Below are 26,830 nucleotides of genomic sequence, written 5' to 3' on the forward strand. Positions count from 1 at the left end.
GCGCACCGGTGTCGTCACCGGCACACCCGCGCAATGCACTCCTGGGACCACTGAAGACGCTCCTGAAGGCCACTTTGGAAGCCGTGGGACCAGGTAAGTATGAAAAAAAGGGCAGGGAAAAAAAATCCATAATATTCTTAAATAAAAAAACATGTTTTTGGGAATATTTCGGATAAGAGATCTCCAGATACTGAGACTCTACCTGTAGTAAAGTGTGTCAAGCACAACAAAGCATGGCACGGTCAGCACTACATTACTTGCTAATATGCTTGGGTATCGACTTTGACACATAAAAAATGTTGAAACCCCAATGTCGACTTTTTATGTATCAACCTTTTGTCAATGTAGACCTGCATGCCAACTTTTTCGTGTCAACCAATTGACTGTTGACCCTTTGATTGCACTTGAATAAGGCATTTGTTGTTTTGAAGTGATGTTAAAAGTACATTTTACATAAACGTATTGCCGGAAGCTGGTCATCTAAACTTAGGTTTTGAATAAATGACCAAATCTATTTTTGCATTGAGGAAATAGGTTTAGAGGAAAATCTAACTTCTTACTTCTCTTCATAGATGCAGGAAAACGTGTACTTGTGTCATTTAACACGGAAGACTTTATTTCTTTAGATTTTCACATATATTACGAGTAAATTAGGATCTGAAGATAATAATAAAACTATACGTACATATGCTAGATTATCATAAGAAATGTTCATTTATGAGTGGGCACAGACTGTGCAGTCTGCAATATGCAATGATTGAATAGTAGAGCGTATGGGCAGCTGCAGGTAAATATATTAATTGGTACTTATGTAGTATCTGGGCTGCCGATTTTTTGATTGTATGCCTTAAGTTAAGGCATACAATCAGATGCGATGCGATGCGATATCGCATCGCATCGCATCCGATATCGGATGCGATATCGGATGCGATGACCCGATTTTTCCATAGGAATCAATGTTAAAATGATTCCTATGGAAAAATGGGTCCTTTTCATACCCCTACTATCCAAGTGGGCATGGAGTTGGATATAAACCTGTGGCGAGCGTAGCGAGCCACCGAGCCCGAAGCGTGGCGAGCGAAGCGAGCCCCGCGAGGGGACGGTATTCGTCCCCTCGCGGGGCTCGCTTCGCTCGCCACGCTTCGGGCTCGGTGGCTCGCTACGCTCGCCACAGGTTTATATCCAACTCCATGCCCACTTGGATAGTAGGGGTATGAAAAGGACCCATTTTTCCCATTGAATTCCATGTTAAAATGGACTCAGTCCATTTTAACATTGATTCCTATGGAAAAATCGGGTCATCGCATCGCATCGCATCGCATCGAATCGCATGGTCGCATGCGATGCGATGCGATCTCCCGATCCGACCCGATTTAGAAATCGGCAGCCCAGATACTACATAAGTACCTATTAATTTATTGGTGCCAGATGACCACCTGACAGTCATTACACCTAGGTTGGAATCCTGACTGTGAAAACTCTGACAGTCGGAATCCCGACTGACAGGTGCTATTCTCCGTGTGGGGGGTCCACAACCCGAGAGAATAGGTGGCGAGTGCGGCAAGTCCATAAGGGGCTTCATTGTGCTCGCCCCTCTGTCTGAGACCCGGCATTAGGGATTCCGATGTCAAACTAATGACTGTTGGAATCCTGACTTTTAGCGCGCTATACCCCACCCTTAATTTACACATGCTCTTCCATTTGTGGCATGCCTTCCTGTAATCAGAAAGCATTGTATTGTCTTGTTGGTTGGTCTGACTAGAACACCGCTCTACTGTATATACCCTTTGAAAAGTTTATTGTTGCATGCAGAAACCAGAGTACTACAATTTCTATGGTTAAATAATGATAAGGATGTAAATATATGGCTGAGAAGCACAGAAGGAAGCTCTGAAAATAAAGCCGTGACAGCACCTGTCAAAACCTTGTTCTCTTAAGATAGTATAATCACTTCTCTGGCATTGGGGCTGCTATGTGCTGTTCAGCAACCAGTAGTGCTGCTCTAGTTGCTGCATCGAACGTGGCTCCTAGCTCTGTAACACTGGGCCTTATTCTGGTTGGTGCGGCCGGGCCGTACGCGTACGTCCCGGGATTTTTTATGATCTGCGCATGCGTACATTCGCTAATGCGCAGGCGCGAACACTCCACATTGCTTACGGACGGGTCTCTACGTGCGAAAAAACCTATACGCGAGTGTACGGGCATTGGGGGCGGCATAGGGGCGTGATGAGGGGAGCGGCCGAAATAATGAGGGAAAATGGGCGTAAATATGGGCGTACACGGGGGTGTGCACCAAAAATGAGCGGTGCTACTACCGCACGATCGACTAAAGCACCGTTCATTTCGGACACAAAACAGGCAGCCGCCATCTCAAACCACCCCTACAGATACCGCATGCCAGCGTGCGCCTGGGTTAGCTAATTTACGCTGATTACTACCAAACACATACACCTGAATGTAATAACCAATGCTGCAGTCTATTAAGTCCAAACCATGATTTCACTACCTGCAAGCCACACACAGCACTCAAACACATTGGAAGCTTATCTTTCTATACTTCTCGACATTTAAAGGTTTGTTTAATTTAAGATAAGAATCTTTGTAAGACCTGCTTATATATGCTAAGGTAGGTATTTGTTAAACAGTTATACACATTCACTACGTGCTTTCATAGACTTTACACAGTAGCACACTCAATCTACACAAATCGACATGTGTCAACGTGTTCACTCTAATACAAACATAGGTTTTGTATTTATGATACAATAACATAAACCACATCTAACACCTACAAAGGATGTTTCAGCAATGTTTTAAGCCCATGCCCACTATTTTGCACATTAATTAATTCAATCAATTAATTAATTTTCATAATTATAGTTGAAAGGCAAGATTTGCAGGTCCATATATGTGAAGGGTATGTCAGCGTACACGGACGTACGCTCACTCTCACGAGCGGTGACATAAGCTGACTTTTCTATTGAAAACAATAGGGACCCGTCCGTGCAAGCTGGCGTACGCTCAGATAGCCGCAAGAAGTCGGTGGGAAGACGGCCGAGAGACGTCCGTAAACGGTGGTGTACGCTCAATTGTACGCCAGTTGTCGGAGTGTAAGGGCTGGCCCGTCCGTGTACGTTGGCGTACGCTCAATTGTACGCCACTCCCCTTTGCCGATGTTTCTGGCCGTACAAATGCGGCTGAGTTGTGGGTGGACTTAACCCCAACGGCCGCGTACGGATAGCGTACGTTAATAGCGAACGTACGCATGTTTGGCCGCTATGATCAGAATAACCTCCACTATGTAATGTGAGGCGTGCTTCACTAGCTCATCATTTAGAAGGAAAGCTATATTTTTAAGCCAAGGTACTTGGGTAATAAACTCTCCCAGTGACTGATTATAGAAAGAGAATAATAGCAGGAACCACAGGACACCACCAACTGAACAGAATGGAGAGGGGAGCGCATATTCTGGAGACTGGTTTCTCAAAGATCTGAGGAGACGACACACAGAGAATGGCAGTAGAGGGTAAAAGGGGTTGTGACTGAATACTGTAGAGCAGTCAGCGGGAGAACACATGAGAAATGGCAGTGCAACTTAGCTATGAAGAGGTCAGTGCAGACACAGAGGAATCCTCCGGGCAGACTCTTGACTCTGGAGCGTGTCAGTGGGAAGAGATGAAGAGGTGCATCAGCAGAAGGGGAGCTCAGAATAGCACATATTCCCACCAGTCACCTTCTGGATTCAGGGTTACATTTTTCATTGCACAGAACAGAGTTAATGTTTGTTAAGGAATATGTCGGCACATGAATAAAGTCAACATGGTGTGCGTCGACAATGACAAAAAGATCGATAATTGAAAAGTTGACATGCAATTGGTCGACATGCGTTTTTTAGGCTGTGGTTAAATCGGCTGTCATGGACACGGTATGAGTGCACAGTGCGCCCCCCCCTTCGGGTACTCTACTTTAATCTTAAGGTGCCCATTCCCTGCTGCAATATTGTCCAATTTGAAAAGATTGGGACATGAAATCAGGTGAAAAGCGGCCAAATCGCATTTGATGTGCGGCCCCGTATGCATCGGATCGGGAGATTGCACATAAGATTAGTCGTATGTGCTGCCATCAGTGCGCATAGCGGGTGTTTTTTCTAGCACCTGCAAAGTATCTCATCCGATTTCCATTGTGTTCTTTTACATGCGATATATTGTATGTAGAAATGGCACATCAAGTGCCAAATCGGATGTCAGCGCTACCAGGGAAGTTCAATATGGTCCGACTTGTGCCTCAGACAAGTGGGACCAGTGTATGAGGGCCTTAACTCTATTCCCACTTGGATCATGAAGTAAGTTGGTTTAAAAAAAAAAGTCATGGATAACTCCCGTAAACCTTTTTATGTGTCAACCATTAACGCGCTGACCTTGATCATGTTTACCTTTTTTATATGTTGACCTATTGGCTGTCGGCTTATAGTTTAGTGGTCAACAAATCGTCCAGTTACTGTTCTGTTTCAGTATTCAACAAACACATAAAGATTACTGCTGTTTGCCATTGTATCCCTTACTCCATCAATAGATGGCAAAAGCGATACGGTCCCCATTTCTGGCAGTGTGGATTTGGCAATGCCATCTGGGCCATTTAATAGCGAGAGGAATAACTAGAACTTTGAAGGCCCCATTGCAAAATCTTGAAAGGGACCCCCTTCGCCCACCGTTTTCACTATAATGCCCTTTAGAGAACAGAAGAAAAAGTGAGCAACCAAAATGGTGTCAGGGAAAGAAAGTGAGAGAAGCGAGGGAGAGAGGAGTGGTCAGGAGCGAGTGTGCTTGAAAAAAAGAGGGATTAAGTAAATGAGAGAGAGACAGGCATGGGGAGAGAGAGGGGAGGATCCAAAGAGAGAAAGGGGAAAATAAAGCAGGGTTAATCCCTGATAGTTTCAGGGAGAGAGAGGTTGTCTGGGAGAGACAGGGAGTAAGTGTGGGGAAAGAGATGGGGAGCAGAGAGACAAAAGAGAAAAAGAGAAACTATGTGGCAAAGAGAGAGTTTAGGAGAGAGGTGAGTGAGATGGAGGGAGAGTGAGAATTAATTGTTAGAAAGGGAGGACGGGGAGAGAGAGCGGGGGGTAAAGGAAGGGGTGGGGGAGCATGGGAGGGAGAAAAAGAGGGGAGAAGGGAGGGAGGAAGCGCAGGGGAAAGAGGTAGGTGGAACACAGGTGGGAGAAAAAGAGGGCGGAGAGAGGGAGGTGGAGAGCATGGAGAAAGAAAAAGAGGAAATAGATCAGGGGAACACTGTAGAGGGAGGGGGAATGTGGAAGGGAGAAAAAAGAGAGATGGCGATTGAGTGGGTGGCTGGGGGGGAGAGTGATAAGAGAGACATGGAGGAGAGAGAAAGAGCCAGCTGTACTTTCTAATTTACCATCTCTGTACCACTCCTCCTCACTCCCATACAGTAAGAGCTATGGTGGAATAAAAACATTTCGGCGGCTGGCAGCAGGATTTGAAAGAAACATTCAAAAGACTGTGAGGCCCTCTTTTGAAATGTTTTTTTTTTTATTTTCCGCTGTGCCGGCAGCTCCGCTGATTACTGCCACCCACCTGCATCCCGATCCACTACAGTCCTGCCCCCCCAGCCCTTTTCCAGCACCCAATGTGTCATTGCAGGGATGCGGTCATCTATTAGAATGAACTTAGGTCTACAGTCATAAGGTCGACCCCACTAGGTCGACTGGCAGGAAGGTCGACCTGACTTAAGGTCGACATGGGCCAAGGTTGACATGACTTAAGGTCGAATTTGCATAAAGGTCGACATGAGGAAGGTCGACTGGTCATAAGGTCGACATGGATTTTTCACTGTTTTTTGAGCCGACATGTGCCGACAGGTGGTATTTCATGCCCTACCATCCACTAGGGCGTGGTGGGAGAATAAAATAGTGTGCCGAGCGCAGCGAGGCACCGTGCCCGAAGCATCGCGAGCGAAGCGAGCGATGCGAGGGTCCGATTCTCATTGCCAACTGTGTCCATGTCGACTGTGTCGACATTCGGATAAAAAAACAGTGAAAAACCCATGTCGACCTTATGACCAGTCGACCTTCCTCATGTCGACCTTTATGCAAATTCGACCTTAAGTCATGTCGACCTTGGCCCATGTCGACCTTAAGTCAGGTCGACCTTCCTGCCAGTCGACCTAGTGGGGTCGACCTAATGACTGTAGACCTAAATGCAGTCTGACGAATGATCCCATTCCCATTGCAGGTAGAATGCAGCATAGGGTGCTGGAAAAAAGCACTTAAAATGCGATCGGACGATGTGGGAAACATACCCTCAGTGCTATGAGGCAACCATACCGAACCAGTCAAAACAGATGGACAGCAATGTTCTTTTCATAAATTTAGTGCGTTTGACACAGTATAATACCATCGCAAATCACTCTGCAATATACGAAGATTATGCTTAAATATATGGATGGAAAAGAGCTGTCCCAGCGAAAACTTCAGAAAGACTGCCATCCCGGCATTCACAAAGTGCATGTGCTGAAGGCATATCAGGCATGGGCATCACTGTTTGACATGTAGGTGCCCTGACAGCGTGTTCTGTGCATGAATGAAGGGACTTGGGCAACAGATCTGCTATAGCAATACAACTATCACAGATTCAATAATAGTCAGTAATGTTTCTCTTAAAATCAATAGTATCATAGATTATTTAAAGGAACATACAAATCTATTTTTGGCCAATTAGGTTGAAATTGCCAGAGAAAATGTGATGTCTGGATTGCTGAAAATGATGTGTGCAGCAGTAGTGTACCACACTAACGGGACAGCAATGTTTGACCTTTCAGAAATTGGGATGCACATCCAGACGCTAACCTGTGTGGTCAGTTTATATTGGGGCCGCGTGAAAAGTTGCAGTAGATGACTAGAAATCACTGCTTGCTGATAAGAGCATTGTTTTCAAATGTCTGTGTGTACAGGTAACATTGTTCAGTAATGGTGCACATAGGAGAGAAATAGATGAAGGTAAAAACACTCCTCAGCACTTTGATGGTCACTTCACACCCTTGTCCTAAGCATGCGCATATTTGGGCAGATTGCAGATAACCTCTGTAAATCTCTTACTGAGAGTCTGCCTGTCTACATTGTCATTGTCCGCAGTACAGGTAAGGCAGGATTGTTCCCTAATACCATTCTGTATTTACCTGTCACGTGCAGACCAACAAGAGCTGTACAGTTCTTTTCTCTTTAACTAAACAATGCATTCTGACTATTAGCACCCTCCATTATCAAGTTCCATTTTTCTTTGAGACCTCTCAAATATGTTAAATGTCCTTACGAAAGGTGACTTGGAAGAGCCAAAATTTATAACAAAAAAAAAGAGAACATTTCTTAAACTCTTAATTTCAATAAAGTCTCTAATATTACTTCTTCAGACTCTCAGGAAAATTTACTAAGATGGGAGCTCTGGTTCACATGGGATGTTGCTATGGGCAACCAATCAGAATCTACTTATTATTTATTTCGTTAGCACCTCCTAGAAGATAATAGATAGTATCTGATTAGTTGCCCAAAGCAACATCTAATGTAAAACAGATCTCCCATCTTCCTTTATCAGAGCCTATAAGATCTCCTCCTAAACCACCTACTCCTGTCCTGGCACACAGACTCTCCTTGTGGTGTCAGTCATGTCTGCCTCCTTCCCTATAGGAGTTATCCTAGGGATCCCATGAGTCAACAGGTTATTATTAGATTAGATATGGTTAGACCTGCAAAATGAGACAAAAGTTTTGTGTGATGACCATCCTCATGTCAATGTTTTGATCCCGATTGAATCTCTTGACTCTGGACCATATGGGGAGGACCTAATGACTAAACAAATTCGTGATTTTTTTTAGAGAAAATCCTTGGCGCCAATGTGATTTGGAGTTCGCCTCTTCTGAGTAATGGGATAGATCCCTATCCCTGGATACATAAAGGAAAGTTTATGGGGTATACTCAGAATCTGGGCGCTCTCTTCACGGACGTAAACGATGGTGTACAAAAAATGAAGATAATGGTATATGAAAAATATAGAATTGAAGAATACTCCCCTTCAATATATTGTTGGGTCCTCCTCTCAGCTGTTTTCAAATAGTGGTTCCTCTTTCTCTCCAAACGAATATATCAATATAAAATGGGTGATATAAGGGGAGCCAATGTGTAAATCGGTATAATTACAAATTGCAGCAGCTTCAACTGTATTATTTGATAATGGTGTACTTAAGACGTACCCCAACTCACTCTTATAGCATAAAAACAGGCATATCAGGGTTTCTTTAAAACTGGGTAGCGTACCCGTACTCATGATCAAATGGATGTTTGGACACACATAAAGGTATCTTTTCAATTGGTTGAAGTAAAAAGATATTTATTCACAATACTCAAAAAGGAATTTTTTAATTTCATAAAATTGCGACATAAAACACAGAGTGAAGGCAGTGTCAATAATAGAGTCGACGCACAGGGTTTCTAAGGATCCGGACCTAGAGCCTGTGTGGACTTCTACTCTCACACTTACCTCCTTCTCTGAATAAAAGGTGACCTTTTATTCAGAGAAGGAGGTAAGTGTGAGAGTAGAGGTCCGGATCCTTAGAAACCCTGTGCGTTGACTATTATTGACACTGCCTTCACTCTGTGTTTTATGTCGAAATTTTATAAAATGAAAAAAAATCCTTTTAGAGTATTGTGAATAAATATCTTTTTTTTCATATACCATTATCTTCATTTTTTGTACACCATCGATTATGTCCGTGAAGAGAGCGCCCAGATTCTGAGTATACCCCATACATTTTCCAGGACTTAATGACTGTCCGTCTAGACCAGTGGTGTCAAGCTCATGGCCCTCCAGTTGTTGTGGAACTACACGTCTCTGCATGCCCTGCCACAGTTTTAACAATCTATTATATAGAATCTGTGGCAGGGCATGCTAGGAAGTGTGGTTCCACAACAGCTGGAGGGCCATGAGTTTGACACCACTGGTCAAGATGGTGTAATAATGACTATGCTTTTATTTGGGCTGTCTATTAGCAGACATCTAGGAAATCATCAGTCATAAGTAGGGGATTTATTATTTTATTTATTAACAGTTTCTTGTATAGCGCAGCATATTCCGTTGCGCTTGACAAAGGAGACAGTGATACATCAAACAGGGTATTTACAGTCAAAATGTAGGTGGGCCCTGCTCGCAAGCTTACAATCTATAGGATTCAGTGCTGTGGGTTTTAACTATTCGATTAGGGGACAGTGATTTCTATAGAAATCATTGTCCGAACTTACTGTGGCACCCTGTCTGCACCCACACTGAGGACTAATTAGTGAATTGGAAGCATTCAATTAGCCTAACTAATTTTTCACCTTCCAAAGAAGGGTCTTCAGCATCCGTCAGGAGCCTGTCCTCTGTAATAGTGGTGTGTGTGTGTGTGTAAGTTTATGTGAGTGTTTCTGTATGTGTCACCCCCACCCCCTGGAGCTGGCCACTGAGAGAACTACATGTCCCAGTCAGAAGATGGAAGGAAGACCACCAGCAAATGCAAACCCACAGTAATCAAAACCTGAGTGTGTTGACCCTTTTGACCATGTCAACAATACAGTGTCGACCTTGCCTGATAACCTTTCAGATCTGTACACTTATATATGTGGAGCATAGGCGAATCTAGGGGGTGGTCCGGGGGTGCACAGGACCACCCATTAGCCCATTTTGTAGCTGAGGGATGGAGCTTTCCAACGAGCCCAGCCCCGTGTCTCTAGCCCCCATGGGAACCGGAGATACGACCAGGCAAAGTTGGAACATTTTCCCTATAGGATAACATGGGACCCGCTAATTCCGACCCCCACCCAGTTCAACGGCTGCCAGTTCCCCCTTCGGCATCACTGAAGCTCGAGGTTGATCTCAGTCGAACCCAAATCACTGGGCCTTCTGATACCAGGCTGGATCCATATGGGTTAATTGGTTCCAGGGATATTGAGGTTAAACTGTTTGTTTTTTTCATTTCTTAAATGTAATTTCATGACTGTTTATGTTCTTTGAGGGCAGATTTCTCTGTAACCAAACAGCCCAGTTTCATGGAACCAAAATCATTCGAAGCCAACTCAAAAGTTCTTCAATATGATACTGGTCTCATGTGAAAGGGTCAGTTGGTTCTGAAGATATAGCTGGTTGGTTAAAGGGGGGTAGGGAGAGGGGAGTGGTTGTCTCTCCCCCTCACACCAGAAAATGCAGGGACTAGGCTGGTGTATGAGGGGTCAGCCTGGGAATGTCCCTGCATGATCCTGGGTCCATATTCCCGGGTAAATCCCTGAATTTTCTGTTGTGAAAGGGGTATTATTTCAAACAGCCGTGACCTGCAGTGCTCTGAATACAGCCGGGCAGCCCCCTGCTTTCTGCCCAGCTGTCAATGACTGTCACCCCTGCAGCTTCCACTCCAATTCTTCTTCCCGCTTTCACCTCAGCCTCCTCCCCCCCCCCTTTAATCATGCGCTTGGCGTGCTCCCCCGACATCATGCACAACAACAGCGCGCACAATATTTCAAATGTCCACTCGGATAGAGGGGACAACAGGAGGGGAGTGTGAGTGTGCTCTGCGCTGCGCTCTGCTCCTCTCCCCATAGAAGCAGCTGCACCGCTCTCCAGCTCTCCCTGCAGCAGCAGCGAAGGCTCATATAAAAATTTACAGTAAGTGGCACTTTTGGGGTCATTGCTTAAGGGACGCTACAAGTAGCGGTATGTGGGGGCATTATGCATAATGTGTGGCTTAATGTGTAAGGGGCATTATGGTGTGCAGAATCATGTGTAAGCGGCATTACTGTATGTGTGCTGCATCATGTGTAAGGGACATTATGTGTGCAGCATCATGATGTGTAATGGGTACTATGGTGCGCGGCATCATGTGTAATGGGTACTATGGTGTGCGGCATCATGTGTAATGGGTACTATGGTGTGCTGCATCATGTGTAATGGGTACTATGGTGCCATCAAGCAAGAACCCCCTAGCAATGAGCACGTAGGTAAGCAGCACTTATGTGGCAAATATGTAATAGGCATAACGGTTTGTTATATAGTATGTAATGGGCATCATGATGTGTGGCACAATGTGTAATGGGCATTATGGTGTGTGGCCTTATGTGTAAGTGGCATTACGGCGTGTGGCTTTATGTGTAATGGGTATTACAGAGTTTGCTAAAATGTGTTATGGGCATTACTGTGTATGGTCTAAAGTGTAACACCACACCCCTTTTTGTGATGACACGCCTCCTTCCCATGAGGCCACGCCCCTTTTTGTCGCACGGCTGCGCCGCGCTAAGGTCCCCCTACTGTTATGTCTGGATTTGGGACCATCCATTACCATAATTCTAGATTCGCCTATGATGTGGAGAACAGTATTCTAGAGTAATTTTTATATCTATTTTACAAAGAATGTCTTATTATGTTGTTATGTGTTTATTTTTGATACTGCCAAAGCCTATATTGAAATGGCACGTTCTTGGCTCCCAATAAGGGAGAACAATGTATCTGCTCAGATGAATGTATGCACGTGTATGATAAGTGGAAAAAAAAAAACATTCCTGGCACACTAAAGGCTTTGCCAAAGAGGTGACAAGTGTTCTCACTGTCTCAATGTTTCCTGTAATATGCACCATCATGAACACTCTACACAGTATAATACACTACTAATGGTGCATACACACTGTACAATTTTTTGGACCAACTTTTTTTCACCAATTTCGGCCATTATGAATGAAATTGGTCAAAATATCTTTCAGTGCATTTGTGAAAAACAGCGAATGATGATGCGCATATCTGCCAGTTGTTCATCAAGATTGTTCGTCAACTGTGCCTGCAGCTCAATTTAAATATCTTTCTAAAAGAGCCTATAAACTGTAGCTAGATCTTTTTGTCTTTCATCTGTCGTCAATATCTTTCGTCAACATCTTTCGTCCAGGACACTGGGTTCAATAGAAATTTCTTTCAACAAAATTGGTCAAAAAATAAGTACAGTGTGTATGAGTATACTTATGTAAGCTTTCAGAACATGCTTCAAATACTAAAAGTGAGGGTAAAGGTTACAGTTTTGTCTATGCTTTTAGCAGGCGTTTTTTTTTATAACTATATGCACAGTACAATTTTTAAAGGATCTTTTATATATTTACATTTTGAAAACAAAAGTTTTCTATACATTTTCTTTTGAACAAAACATATTTGGAATAACAGATTTGTGCACAGGTGACAGGGTAGTGTGGAAAGAGTAAAGAAGGTGTGTGTGTGTACAGTATGTTTGTGAATTAAGTGTGTGTGTGTGTATCAGTGAGGTACTAGGTATATGCCGGTGGCTGGGAAAAAGTGCACATTCTTATACATTATTCAGTATACACTGTGGCCCTTATTTCTCAAAATGGGCAAAACCTATGTGCACTGCAGGTGCGGCAGATGTAACATGTGCAGAGAGAGTTACATTTGGGTGTGTTAACTGAAATCTAAATTGCAGCGTAAAAATAATGCAGCCAGTATTTCCCTTGCAGAGAAACAAAATAACTCACCCAAATCTAACTATACATGTTACATCTGCCCCACCTGCTGTCCGCATGGTTTTGCCCATTTTGAGAACAAATTTGTACTGCGATCAAATCTGAATAAGGGTGTGTGCGCGCGTGTGTGTGTGCGTGTCTGTCTGTTTGTAGTATATACAAGTTCATATACTATACATGTGTTTCAGGGTAGAAAACAAGACAAAACAATTCCTCTAGCACAGTGGTTCCCAACCTTTTTTGTCTCCCATTCCCCTTGATTAGGATTTTCATTTATGAGTACCCCCTGCGAAAAATTTAGGGGTGTGGCCTAAAAAGGGGTGTGGCCTCATTTGAAGGGTGTGGGGGAGAGGGAGAGGTATCCCTGTGTGTATATCTCTCTACCCGCTGCCATCCCCAGTACAAGTGTAACCTACCCAACCCCACCCCCGCTAACCTGTCCCAGTAGAACAGATACCTTAAAGGCAGATATGTAGAACTTGTGCTGTCAGGCAGCACAATGGGGGCGGTGGGGTAGCGATAGCTGGGGGTACAGTCACAGTCACAATTTCAGATACAGGTCTGTGGTGTGGGGGGCTGGCGTCCCGTACCCTCCCGCAGTGCACTCTAACCTGATAGTGCTGATGGTGCTGCTTCCGTCCTTCCCGCTGGTCCTATCCCGCCGCTGATTAGGTTGGCGCCGTGTCCGCTCAACCCGTCGGCATCCACAGACATCAAGCCAACAGGAAGTAAAATCCGGGAAGGGAGGGATGACTACAACATCCAGCATGCACCGGGGGACGGCGGCACGCACTGAGGGGGGAGTGCAGAGAGGCTGCGGCGGGTTTGGGAGCCTGGAGGCTTTTTTTTAGACACCCTGGATTCCGGGAGATGCGCAATACACTCTCCTCCGCTGGCGGGGCGTCTGACTGCCGCGGCCGCCATTACAGGCCGGGCCACCGCGTACCCCCGAGCGGGTGGACGCGTACCCCAGGTTGGGAACCAGTGCTCTAGCATATTGCAAAAGACCAGCAAATGAGACATACATCCTATACCTCTCAAGCTTGCTGCCTAGGTGTTATCCTTGACTCTGAACTTTCCTTTGTACCCCACATTCAATCTGTCTCAAAATCATGCCACATGCACCTAAAAAACATGTTCAAAATCCCCCCTAACCTTACAGAAGACACTGCAAAAATTCTAATCCATGCTCTCATTGCATTGATTATTGCAATAGTCTCCTTATTGGCCTTCACCAATACAGACTCTCACCACTACAGTCCATCATGATTGCAGCTGCGAGGCTAATCTTCCTAGCCAGATGTTCATCGTCTGCAATGCTACTCTGTCAGTCACTTCATTGGTTACCTGTATTCTACCGTATTCAATACAAAATTCTTGTACTTACACACAAAGCCATAAACCAAACTACACCAACCTACATACTTATCTCAAAATATCGTCCAACACAACCTCTACGCTCCGCCCAAGATCTGCGTCTCTCATCTACACTCATTACTCGCTCCCATTCCCGACTGCAGGACTTTCTTCGGGCTGCACTCACTCTGTGGAATGCCCTCCCAAGCACAATAACACTCTCCTCCAGTCTCCAAACCTATAACCGTTCCCTAAAACCTCATCTCTTCAGGCAAGCTTATCAAATTCCAGAACCAGTCACAGAACCTTGCATTCTGGTGGAATCAAAGCAATAAAGAATACAATATCTATCCTTATGTATCAATGCCTATTTCCCTATAGATTGTAAATTTGCGAGCAAGGCCCTCCTACCTTTTGACTGTCTGTAAATACCCTGTTTGTTGTATCACTGTCTCCTATTTAAATCGCTACAGAATATGCTGCGCTATATAAGAAACTGTTAATAAATAAATATCATAATAGTAATGCAGAGATCTCCATTACATACAGTACATTTGTAAACATGTGGTAAGCCAGCAGCCATGGCAATGCGTTTCTGTTCTACAGCCATGCACTGCATGATAAAACACTATTTTTTAGTTATACTGTACATTTCTGTATTTTGAAATTGAGAGCAAACTCACCTAGAATTACACAATATTCAATTGGCACATAATACTACAGAAATCCTCAACAAACCAATATAGGTAATATACCTATATTTGCATATTTTCTGTAGTATTAAGCGTCACTTGAATATTGTGTTTTTTTGTTGTGCCTGGAAGCTGGCATACCTCCTCATAGTGGCAGCTGATCCACAGGTTTAGCACACTTTTCTTTCCCCGCCAAAGACACTAAATTCCGTTATTTCACTTGGAATTGCCCCAGATCCTTCAATATGAAACTAAAAGGATTAGCTTTCCCCTCCAGCTTCTGATACCAAACATGCCTCTGTGAATAGAGATACAGAAATGGTTGCTGCTCTAAAATTTATAAGCCTATCATAGGTGCATGTGAGGGAAGAGTTCATCTAGGTAAAAAAAAAAAAAAAAGTTTCCCCAGCATGCAGTGTCATATTTCTCTGGTTTTACCTAGTCTCATTTACCTGCATGATGTATGTGAATATGGGCCAATGCAGGTTGGTTTGCAAAAACCTGCCACCTGCAGTTCACAAAATCATGTGCACTGCAGGTGGGGCAGATGTACTGTGCAGATAGTTACATTTGGGTGGGGTGTGTTCAAACTGAAATCTAAATTGCAGTGTAAAAATAAAGCAGCCAGTATTACCCTGCACAGAAGCAAAACAACTCAAATGTAACTCTCTCTGCACATGTTACATCAGCCCCTCCTGCAGTGCACATGGTTTTGTCCATTAAAGAAGGAGTTTGTTTTATGTCTATGTGAAAAAGTTCCAGAAATTGCAAAAAAAAAAAAAACATGTCGACCTTTTCATGTGTCAATCTTTTTTTTGGTGGCAACCTATTGACTGTCTAGACATTGTAGATCTATAAACCAGAACCAGTAACCAGTAACCAATAACCCCAGTAAAACATTGTGAGCGAAAAACTTCTGTGTCCATTCATTCTCCTGGCTGCCTGTTTTCATTGAAAATGGGGCTACATTCAGGGAATTTGTTTTGCCTGCCTCATGCATTAGTAACAAATCTCTGATAAGCTGTGGCATACACTGGCTTATTGGGGATAATTAGATAACCCTGAGTGAGCCTAGTACCCACGATCAGTGATCACCGGTAATAGGATATTGGCCATAGTGTAGTAAAAGCCGGGTACCGACATCCATGTCATCCCAGGTCACCAGTACACATTGAAGCAATGTTAATGGAAGTCGGAGTGTTCCGTCCCTCATTAACATGCATGGTGTCACTATCCAATTTGCAAGTGACCGCAGGAGCGGGCATACACACTGCCCCAATGACATTATTATATACTGTAGCATCTCCTGAATGTAGTTATTCAGAGGGGTGGGACTTGCTCAAACTCTAATTTTAATGGTCACATGCTGCCATTGTAGTGAATAACATGATACCTCATTATTGCTGCTTTCAGACCGCATAACTGGCTTTGACCCTGTATTTGGAAACGTTTCCAAAAACGGGTCTGCCAGATAAAACCCCTTTCACACCGCAGCACTTAAACGGTATATTACCGTTTAAGTGCCGATTTTTTGACACTGGCAGACCCTTTTTTGGAAACTTTCCAAATACAGGGTCAAAGCCAGTGCAGCCTTCAGCCCTCCCCTCCGTGCAGCTCCCCCCCCCCTCGCGTGTCGACCGAGAGCATGTCGACGCCCCCCCGCGCATGTCGACGCCCCCCCGCGCATGTCGACGCCCCCGCGCATGTCGACGCCCCCCCACCCCACCCCGCGTGTCGGCGCCCCCCCCCCCCCCCCCCCCGTGTCGACTTACCCCGTGCCGGTACCTCCGTTGTGGACTGCAGCTCAGTATGCTCGGAAAGCACTTATGAAAAAAGTGTCTTCCAGAAAATGGCTGCCCCATAGGAAACCCTGTTTAAAAAAACTGTCTTCCGTATGGGGGGCAGCCATTTTCTGAAAGACACTTTTTTCATAAGTGCTTTCCGAGCATACTGAGCTGCAGTGCCGGGAACCACAACGGAGATACCGGCACGGGGTAAGTCGACACGGGGGGGGCGCCGACACGCGCGGGGGGTCGACACGCGGGGGGGCCGTCGACACGCGCGCGGGGGGTGTCGACACGCGCGGGGGGGGGGGGGGGGGGGGGCTCCAGTGCTGTGAATACTTAATGAGCGCTCATTAAGTATTCACTGTGCTGAATTTAGGACCCAGCTCATTGGCTGGGTCCTAAATACCGTTTCTGAGCCGATTTTTGTGCTAAAATACCGGTTCAGAAACGGGTAGGACCCTGCATTTTAACCGGTTAGAAAAAACGGCATTTTCTAACCGGTTAAGTGGGACTGGACCTTTCAGACCGCACACATTACCGTTTTAAAACGGTAAAAAAACGGCAATTTACCGTTTTAAAAGTGCGGTCTGAAAGGGGCATATGTAAGGCCTAAAATATAAAAGTCATTCAGGTCAGCGGTGAGAATGTGTGTGTCAGGTTCCTAAGTGGTTCTCAGTCTGTGAACACACACACTCACACACTTGCCAATTTCTTATCACACTTTGATGGTGTGCATTTTAATTAAGATGCCTAAACTTAGACTGAAATTCAAAATCAACAGAAACTGCCATCACATGCCTTTCACACACTGTCGCCTTATACTATCTCTTTACAAGTTTGTTTACTGTAAATCTGTTCAAAGCAATTAAAGCAGCATATTAATAAACCGAGGAGTTAAACAGCTTGTGTTTGTAGAAGTATGTCTTTGGAGATTATTGTTATCAGCAGCCATTAAATGCACGCTTTACTGATAGGAAATGTTATTACTGACATTACAGAGATACATTTGGCAGAAAGCAGGAGGATGAGAAAACGACAGCAGTTTAGCTGGGGTTGCTCCTCCCATGGTCCAGTGTCATAAAGCAATAGTTTGTGCTAGGGCTTAAACAATCTCCATTCACTGCTTCACCGCCTGTCTGTTCCTGCACATCAGGTGACCTTGGTCACAAGAAAGGGCCTATTCTCTCCAGCCAGCTCTGAGATGGATAGGACCCCGACAAAGGTTGAGGTTAAAAGCTGGATCCATACTGAATACATACTGAAAACCTTACTAATTTATATTTAAAAAGCTGGATCCATAGAGATGGATTTAGGGGTTAGGCTGCCCCTATGCACAACAATATTGCAAACCCCCCCCCAAAAAAAAAATAATAATAATAAAAAGTAATGATTATCATATGGGCCAATACACACAGGGCGATTGTGCTGAGCGATCTGTGCTTAACTAGATCGCTCAGCACACTTTTCCCGTCCTACCGTGTCTATGGGGCATTACTGTTACCTACCCTCATATCTCCCCCAAAGCCTTTTCACTGCCCTCCCCCCCCCTAGACTTCCCATTACTCTTCTCACTGTCCTCCACAACTTACACCCTGCAAACCTTATTGCCCCCTCCAATACTTCAATTGCCCACATAACTGCTCCTCCTTCAATGCCCCTCTACTGCTCCCATTACTCCCATCACAGCTCACTCACCCTTCATCTACCCCCTTGCTGAACCCTGTCCCCTTTCTGCTAATACTGCTCACAGACATATCCTACACACGTGTGCACCCCCCTCGCCCCAAGTGCCATCCCCAGTAACTGGTGAATGGGGAATTTGTAGCCATTTAAGTACCCTAAATTCACTAAGAACCAGATCAGCTGTATCTATATTACAGCTCCATAGTGACTTCACATATGGCAACCACTTAACTGACCAGTATTCTTTTTTTTTTTTTTAAATGTCTGCAAACTTGCCTATAATGTAGATTATTAAACTTGCCTATAAAGCTTCCCGCAGACCTCCAGCTCCTGGTCTCGGCAGCCCCAGCGCTGACATCTACTAATAATCACCTCACTGAAGTGGCAGCAGCAGCAGCACGGGAACACTGCTTGCTCCTGTACTGCTGCTTCAGTGCAGTGATTGTTAGTAGATGCCAGCGCTGGGGCTGCCAAGACCAGGAGCCAGAGGTCAGGTTAACCTCCCCCTGGCCGAGAGCATGTTCATTTCTCTGCCAGGCGAACAGTGAGCGTTGAATATGGCGAACACCATTTCTGGCAAAATAATTCGCCATCTCGACAAAAATTTGCCATGTTCACAGGAAAAAACCGCGAGCGAAGAGCATTGAATACTGCTAACCGTCTTTGTGGTGGTATCTGGATGGTGGACAGACAATGATTAGATTGACACCAAAAGGTTAACATTGACAAAAGGTTGACCTGGGGTCAACACATGAAAAGGTCGACATGAGCTTTTGTATTTTTTTCCAACTTTTCTATACTTTCCCATTCCCAATCGGAGTTCATGTAGATAGTAAAGTGTGCAGAGTTTGCTTGCTATGTGAGTGTGCGCACTACACTGATTTTAAGTCCATGTGCTTTGGTGTCAGTAGGGTTGCCATCAAATATTGTGGGGCCCGTGACTGACAAAATAAGCAGGGCCCCCCTTCTCTTTCTTGAACACCTGGAATGCCTGGTGAGACCACTGAATGCACTACTCAACCTCTACATTGCTTCAAGGAAAATGAGAACAAATTATAATGAAAGACTCATGTTGACCATTTAATGTATCAACCTTTTCCATGTCAACTGTTTGTCAATGTCGACTTTGTGCATGTTGACCTAATGACTGTCGACCTAGACATTGTTTGTGAAGGATATGGGTCATAGGGTCGACATGCATTGGGTCGACCACTGAAGGTCAAGGTCATCGGCAAGGTCGACATCTAAGGACACCATATTGGTGCACCGCGTCCCCTCACGGCTCACTGCGCTCCCCATTCTTTGGGTACGGTGCTTTGCTACACTTGGCACACTATTTTACTCTCCCTCCATGCCCTAGTGCAGTGATGGCTAACCTTGACACTCCAGCTGTTGTTGAACTACACATCCCAGCATGCCCTGCATCAGGTTTAGCATGGCCAAATAGCAAAACTGTAGCAGGGCATGCTGGGATGTATAGTTCAACAACATCTGGAGTGGCAAGGTTAGCAATCACTGCCCTAGTGGATGATAAGGCATGAAATATCGCCTGCTGGCACATGTCCACTCAAAGAATTTGAAAAACCCTATGTCTACATTTTGACTGTCAACCTTACCCATGCCGACTTTATGCTTGTGTTGACCTAATGACCCTGTCAACCTAAGCCCTCAAATACTTTTCAGGTGTCAACCTAGGCTCATGTCGACCTTCAGTGTTGGACCCAATGCATGTTGACATTACTGGTGTCGACATAACAACCGTATACCTTACGTACAACCCTATTAGTTCTGCAGCAGGTGGCAGTGTTATTAGGAATACAGTGAAGATGGTATAGATGAGGCAGAGCCACTTGCAGCAGTCACAGGTGTGCGACCGGCCCTCCCCTGTCCCTCCCAGCTGAGAGGTGACTGGGACACCCCTCCCCCTCCCCGGATGATGATGATGATGAGTGGGGGTTGGGGGCACGAAGCTGCAGCTTCCACATTCCAGGCCGGAGCAGTCACATTCCGGAGCGGGCTGACGTGCAGCGGAGGAATGTGTGAGCGGAGGCCCTGAGTGAGGGACAGCCAGCAGCGGGAGCTTCTGTCTTACTCCATGGGAATACGGGCCAGCCTGCAGCAACGCCCTGCTCCGCACTCCTCCTGTAGGGAGTAACCACAGCTCCGTCCGTGCGTCCTGTCTAGGAGAGCTGGGCTGGAGGAGACCGGCTGCTGCTGCTGCGTGTACAGAGTTTGCACCCGGTGGATCGGACTCTCGTCGCTGAAGGAAAACTTTCTCTGTCGGAGATGTGCGCGGAGAGAGTCGCATACGTGTGCTAGAGTGCTGGGGATCTGACATGTCACACTGGCCGAGGGTGTAATGCAGGAGCTTGGGAGGTGGCCATGGAATTACCAGCAGCATGCCAGACTGACTGACTGACATGTGCAGCCTCTCGCCGGGGAACACATTGTACTTGTTATTAAAGGAGAACAGTAGAGGAACCAAGAAGAGGTGAATGAGAGTCCCTGCAGCTGTGCATTACAGTCCTGGGTAAGTGCATGTGTCTCCTGTCACTTCTATGGGCGCACCATCATTGTATAAGCCACCACTCCAAGTGCCTGACCATCGCACAGTTATGTACACTATAATGTATACAGTGTAATGCACATTCTGTCGTTTTTTGTCACTCGTTTGGTTTGTGAAAAGAGCATTCATGTTCTTTTAATGGTTCCATACGTGTTTTCCTTTTGCACCCTGTTATTCAGCAGTTAGTCTGCATGTAATGGTTAGCATTACTGCCTCTTGACACTGAGATCTTGGTTTTGATGACCACCATGGTCCTAATTGTGTGGAGTTTGTATATTCTCCCCATGATTGGAGTGCTCGGGTGCCTTCCGACATGCCACAAATATACTGGCAAATCCAATATGCTCTCAACTTAGTGTCACTCAAGCGTCCTACCTATCTGCATCCTGTGACTGAGATCCCACCCCACTAACAGCAGCAACTGGCAGGCATTTGGAGAAATGGAAGCTATTGACCCACTCTCCACCTCCAAACAAATTCAGACTGTCGGTCACTGACCGTCTGATGCCAAAGTTCAACCGATGTTGCTGACCTGCACAGTCACTGCTGCACTTCTGCATAAGCCGCTACTCTGTCCACATCTAAATGATGTTTCCCTCTACTGCCTTATCTAATCCTGTTAAACAACAAATATAAGTACATATTAAATGTGGTACATGGTAGGCTCCATATTATTATACCTAATCTTGCGGTCAGTTTCTCAGTGCTACATGAGTCACATAACCTGTTATGGGTGCCATATCACTGATATGGTCAGCAATGCTGTGTGTACAGTAAAGCTGGGTACATCTATGATGGTTTGTGTACCCAGAAATATCGGGAGCATGGGTGGCGCCATCAGCGAGTGCGTACACACTTGCTGATATGCCGTTAAGCGACAAGCGGGGGCCATGTTGTATTCTGGAGCATGACTCTGCCTAGCGATATCCTCCTTCGTCCTGCATGTACAGAGGACATTATTGATGACCTGCAGGAGTGCGCTTCATTAACAATATAGTGCGTATACACTAGATAAAATATCATTAACTATATATCATTAGCAAAAATAGTCTAGTATGTATGCAACTTAAGTCAGAAGTGTGCGGAAGGCCATTGTATCGCCCTGCTGTAGCCAGGTTCTCTCAATTCTGCCATGCAAAATGCTTGACTGTGTGTACTGTAAAAGCATATAGGAGGACTAAGTTCTACCTTACAAGGAAAATTGTCATTCTATTCCCCTTTATTCATTTGTCTTTTAATGGACTTTAAGAGACAAGAGTGCAAGCCTGCTACTCATTGCCCACCCGTATAGGTGACTGGTTAGGGGAGGGTTGCTGCTGGTAAGAGTATGAATGGAAAGTGTCCACCCACAATACAGGACTGCCAGTCATGCTGTCTATTTACAGGCTCTCTGAAAGCTTCCTGCAAGTCGAGCATGCTGGGAATCAATGTCTGATTTCTCGGGCTGTATAACCGTATATACTAGACTGCTAACCTTTCTCCACTGTAGGAGGTACAGCATATTTTTTCGGACACAAAAGATTATATTACATTTTGCGCAAGTGGTATGTGTGCTTTAATGCTGATTTGTCCCAGAAAATGACATGGACCTGTACAACAGGCACTTCCCAGAGGACCTTCTCCTGGGGTGTCCTATAACTCACAGACCATGTCTAGGTCGATAGTCATTAGGATGAAATACACATAGTAGACATTGACAGAAGGTCGACATGGGAAACGTTGACACACAAAAAGGTTGATTTTCATGTTTAGAGGGTCAGTGTCTACCCATGAGCACGCAGACCCCATTTTAGTGTACAGCGTCTCCTCGCATGGCTCACTTGACTTGGCATGCTTCATGCCAGGAGTCCACACGCATAGTTAAGTATGAAAAAAGATTAAAGAAAACCGATCACGAAAAACGACCTTTTCATGTGACAGCCATGTAAATGTTGACCTTTTTGCCAACCTTGTGGAGGTCTAAATTTTTGGTGTTGACCTGTTGCCTGTCGGCCAAGACATAGGTGTCTATTCCATTCCGATGGCTGTGAATAGCGCGGGGAGGGAACTTCAGCGCCCTGTTAAGTCCTACTAGTTGATTGCTGCTTGCGTCCCTCCTGTGCAAAGGATCATGGTAGGGCCCTTATGTGTGAGAATGCTGGTTCTCGTGACTAAACACCCGAGAGTACCGCAGTCTCCAACACAACAGCGTGCTGATTTGAATAGCCGCGGGAGCTCCCTCCCGGCACAATTCACAGCATGCTGAATTGAAGCGACCCCATTGTCTTTCAGCCATCTGGATACCATTCAACGTCTCCTGCAGCATTCACAAACCGTAATAATCTCCACATACAACATATATTAATAGAACTTAAATGTTTCCTAGAAATGTTGCATGGTTTGCTGCAGAGAGGCTTTCAGAAAATCCTGAATTTCTTTGCAAACACTGACCACAGGGTTTCATCTATTGTTTTAGCAGGGAACAGTTTTGATTACTTGTTATACTGTACTTGTACGTTGTTGTCATGGGGAAACCTGCAGGCCCTCAGGTTGTAAATATCCCAGAGTATGTGTTGTGGCCTGTGCACTTGATATAAAATATGAAAGTATGTGTGCAATTTACTGCTATGTGTGCTTGAGAGGAAGCAGAACAGACTTTTAACAGTGTACAGTGTATGCCCCAAGAAGGGACTTGCCTTGTGAATCACTCCTTATCTCCACTAAAACCATCCCATCACTTGTTGTGTCTTGTGTGCTAGGAAAGGGCAGGGCAGCTGCCTCTGCAGTACTAAGTGACTGTAATGTAGTCATTATTAACCCCACCTTATTGTTAATCCCACCTTATCTGTGTGACAGCACAACATGGGAAAGTGATTTATCTGAGGTGAAAGTCATTTGTTCTATGCATTATTGAGTTTATTATAGCATGCAAGTACACCAAAAAAAGTTTCTCTTTATTATTGTGTAAATTCATCACTGCTGGATATTTGTTTACCGGTTTACATCCTTTTTAAACTTCTAATTGGTTTATATGTATTTAGGTGACTGAAAGCAGTGAGCTGCTTGGGTTGATGTTCTGTTTGTTTACTGGTTTAGAGAAGTAAAGTCAATTTGTTTTTGTTGCAGTAGGTGTCATTTATTTATTTATTTTACTAGCACATGTGATGCTGCCAAATAGTGGCTCATTTCTTCCCTGAATTGTACATAGCACAGACTGGCGCACAAGACTGTTACGCTGGTGGTAATTGCAGCAATTTTATTCAGTGGGTGCTTTATTTATTGTACTTATTTTTACATCATATATATATATATTATTATGTCAAAAAATGTTCAGCTGCACTATTTGTGTAACTTAAGGTAACACTGGGAAATGTGCAGAGAAAGCCATACTTTGTGGTGTTCCTCTTTAAATTTTTAGAGTATGATGTATGATACGGACTTCCTTTTCCATGACTGTGTCACATGTAGTCAGACACTTGGAAGCTTTCACAATGAATGCATTCAGTTAGGTAATAAAGGAATGTTTTGTTTAAATAGTTGAGATGTTTCAGTTTATAGCTTGTCTTTTGTTTGTATGTGAGGCAGGTCTGTTTGGGTACCCATAGTAGTAATTACATCATTTTGCTGGATGATAACATAAGTAGATGTGGTAGGTTTGACCATAGTCCTTATGGCCATATCTTCCATGTGTCTGGTGGTTTATTGGCTGGGCAGACGATCTGAAATTACCACAAGGGTCACCTTTGTTGTTCTTGATTTTGCAAACGAGCTCTCCTGCTGATCATTCAAAATACAATGATAAGGTGCACACACGCAATTTGAGATTCCGATTTTGACTATAGTCAAAATCGGAAGAAAGTTAGCACAAATCACACCGTGTATATACAGCTTGTGATGCCGACGTGTGGCCTCGTAGGATCGGTATATCAAGAATAAAATGCACTGTGTAGGCAAGCCAAATTTGACTATATTGTGTACAATCTGGAAGTTTAGTGTAGAACACAACTCTGGCACAATGTGTATTTCAGGCAGAAATATTGTGACATAACGTGAATTAAGGACACAACTCAATGGCCTAATGTGCTTTACACGCAATACTGTGTGCATGATGTAGATTATGGACACAACACTGAGGCATAATGTGAATAATTTGGCATATTTGCTCTGGGCCCACAAAGATCTATTTACACCCCTTGCCTTAGGAGGTTAAATTGGTAGATGTTTTGGGGATTTTCTTTGCCCTTTTCTGGATCACCATGCACAGGGGGCGATTCAGTTGCTTTTTTGGGCTCCCATCAGAGGAGCTCTAACTACGCACCTGTTACTTCCTAAGTACCCAAATAGGTGGGGTTTTGCTGCAAATACAGGCTAATCCCATCTAAAGTAGTCCCCACAATGAGAAAAGTCATCTAGGCACCTTAGCTATGGAATTTTCACACCTTTCTGCTCTCCACCTCAAAAGCCGGTGAGTAGCAATGTTGGCGCCGGCAGTGGTTGAACAGTTAAATTGCTGCTCTAGGGGTGTCACCTAGTTGCTGGTGCCTGAAAATCAATTTTAGTGTTCCGCATTGAATGCAAATAAAGTTACTGTATGGGCATGTAACGGGAGCGTCGGTTCAAGCAGCTGCATTCTCAGGTGCAGTACTGCACCCACAGAGGCTATGATTAGCCATCCTATCAGACGGGAGACACTGCGCTTTCCAGAGGCTGTAGTGTGTTATACCAATCATGTGCATTAAAAGTGTGTGTCACAGGTCTTGCCAATTGCGGTGCAGTCAACTACACAGTGGGAGGGCTCAAACTAGCATTTGCATATTAATGCAGATGCAAACCCAGAAGAAGTCGCTTCAGTGGCTGCAATTGCCTCCACCTCTGAATCAGGCCCTGTATGTTTTCCTGTCTAATTTAGGCAGGCTGATGTTACCTGCTGTTGTGTATTTCTGACCTTAGCAAGGGTCTACCATATGAGGGCAAAGAAAATTGTCTAGGATACCTGTAAAAATCAGAATCCCCTCACACCTTTATATACTCAGAGCACAACATTGTTCTTATTCAGGTGCTGACTGATTAGTGGCGCATGCAGAAAAGTAGCGCCTGGTAGGAGCAGTACGGGTCTGCAATGTCTGACACAGATCAGCAGCCGACTGTTAGTGATGGGCCGTCTCCGGCGATTTAATGGTGGAGGGGGGGGGGGGGGGGCAGCAATGGTCTAGTTCCCAAAATGAAGGCTTGTCGCCAATGATGTGGCAGATTGATAGGGCCATGATCTCTGTTGGATGATGGAGATTTCTGTCTGGCCGCAGCTTGAATCACTAATGCAAGAAGGAGCCGTGATCCTGCCTGCTGCATTAACATATAGTGCTATTGATGCTGCGTTCATGTAAGCAGCAGTGATAGTATCTCCAACAATATCTGAATCAGGCCCCTTATGTCTGTTATGAAGGTTTGTTTGAGGTCAGATCAATATTCACTCCACCACTGCCTTATGCTGACTTTCTCAGCTAGACAAACCGTTCAGACAATGGCTCTATTTGTATATCTATCACGTATATGTGTGTGTGTGTGTGTGTGTGTGTGTGTGAGTGTATGTGTGTGTGTGTGTGTATATATATATATATATATATATATATATATATATATATATATATATATATATATATATATATATTTGTAAGGCTGCAACAATCAATTACCACCACAATAGTGCTATATAGCGCCCAGTAATTGTAATTATAATTCTTTCCTATCTCAAAACATCCATAGACACATTTCTCAAATATAAAACATTTATTTTAAAAAACACTTTTTAAAACAAGTAATTTTTCACACAGTAGTTTCTTAACAGAGGATTTTCTTTTAGATAGTGGATGTGTACAAAAGCCTGATGCGTTTCGTCTCACTACAAGACTTCATCAGGGGTGCTTTACAAATATCTTTATTGATCTGTATAGGGGGTTTCTCCTTATTTCAACAATGAATAATTGTCAGTATTGGTATTATTGTTAGTGGCTCAGGAATGAATGAGCTCTCCACTGGGTGTGCTCTAACTTTACTATGAGGTCTGTTTACTGATCCATATTCACTCTTCTTTAAGAAAAGACTGACGAATATCAATTAATTGTTTTATTTCTGGTATAAATATGGTATTAGTACAGAATTTTTTCTCCAATGGATAGATAATTTTACGGTCTTTAGAGATAAAATTCAATTTTTCAAG

The 26,830-nt window shown here is 44.4% G+C and overlaps 1 protein-coding gene across 8 annotated transcripts in view; it reads left to right on the forward strand.

Moving 5' to 3' along the window:
• Positions 1–26,830, forward strand: part of RAPGEF2 (Rap guanine nucleotide exchange factor 2) — a 292,184-nt gene that overhangs the window by 152,284 nt on the left and 113,070 nt on the right. Inside the window, exon 1 of one of the 8 annotated variants that reach the window (XM_083172636.1) lies at positions 20,055–20,598. The exons of the other annotated variants lie outside the window; for them this stretch is intronic. Coding sequence (XP_083028762.1) covers positions 20,564–20,598 — 35 coding nt within the window. The 5' untranslated portion in view covers positions 20,055–20,563. Of the gene's footprint in view, positions 1–20,054; positions 20,599–26,830 lie in introns of those variants that run through there. 8 annotated transcript variants of the gene reach the window in all.

Source organism: Crinia signifera, chromosome 1 (genome assembly GCF_055691185.1).
Source record: "Crinia signifera chromosome 1, ASM5569118v1, whole genome shotgun sequence".
Taxonomy (NCBI): Eukaryota; Metazoa; Chordata; class Amphibia; order Anura; family Myobatrachidae; genus Crinia; species Crinia signifera.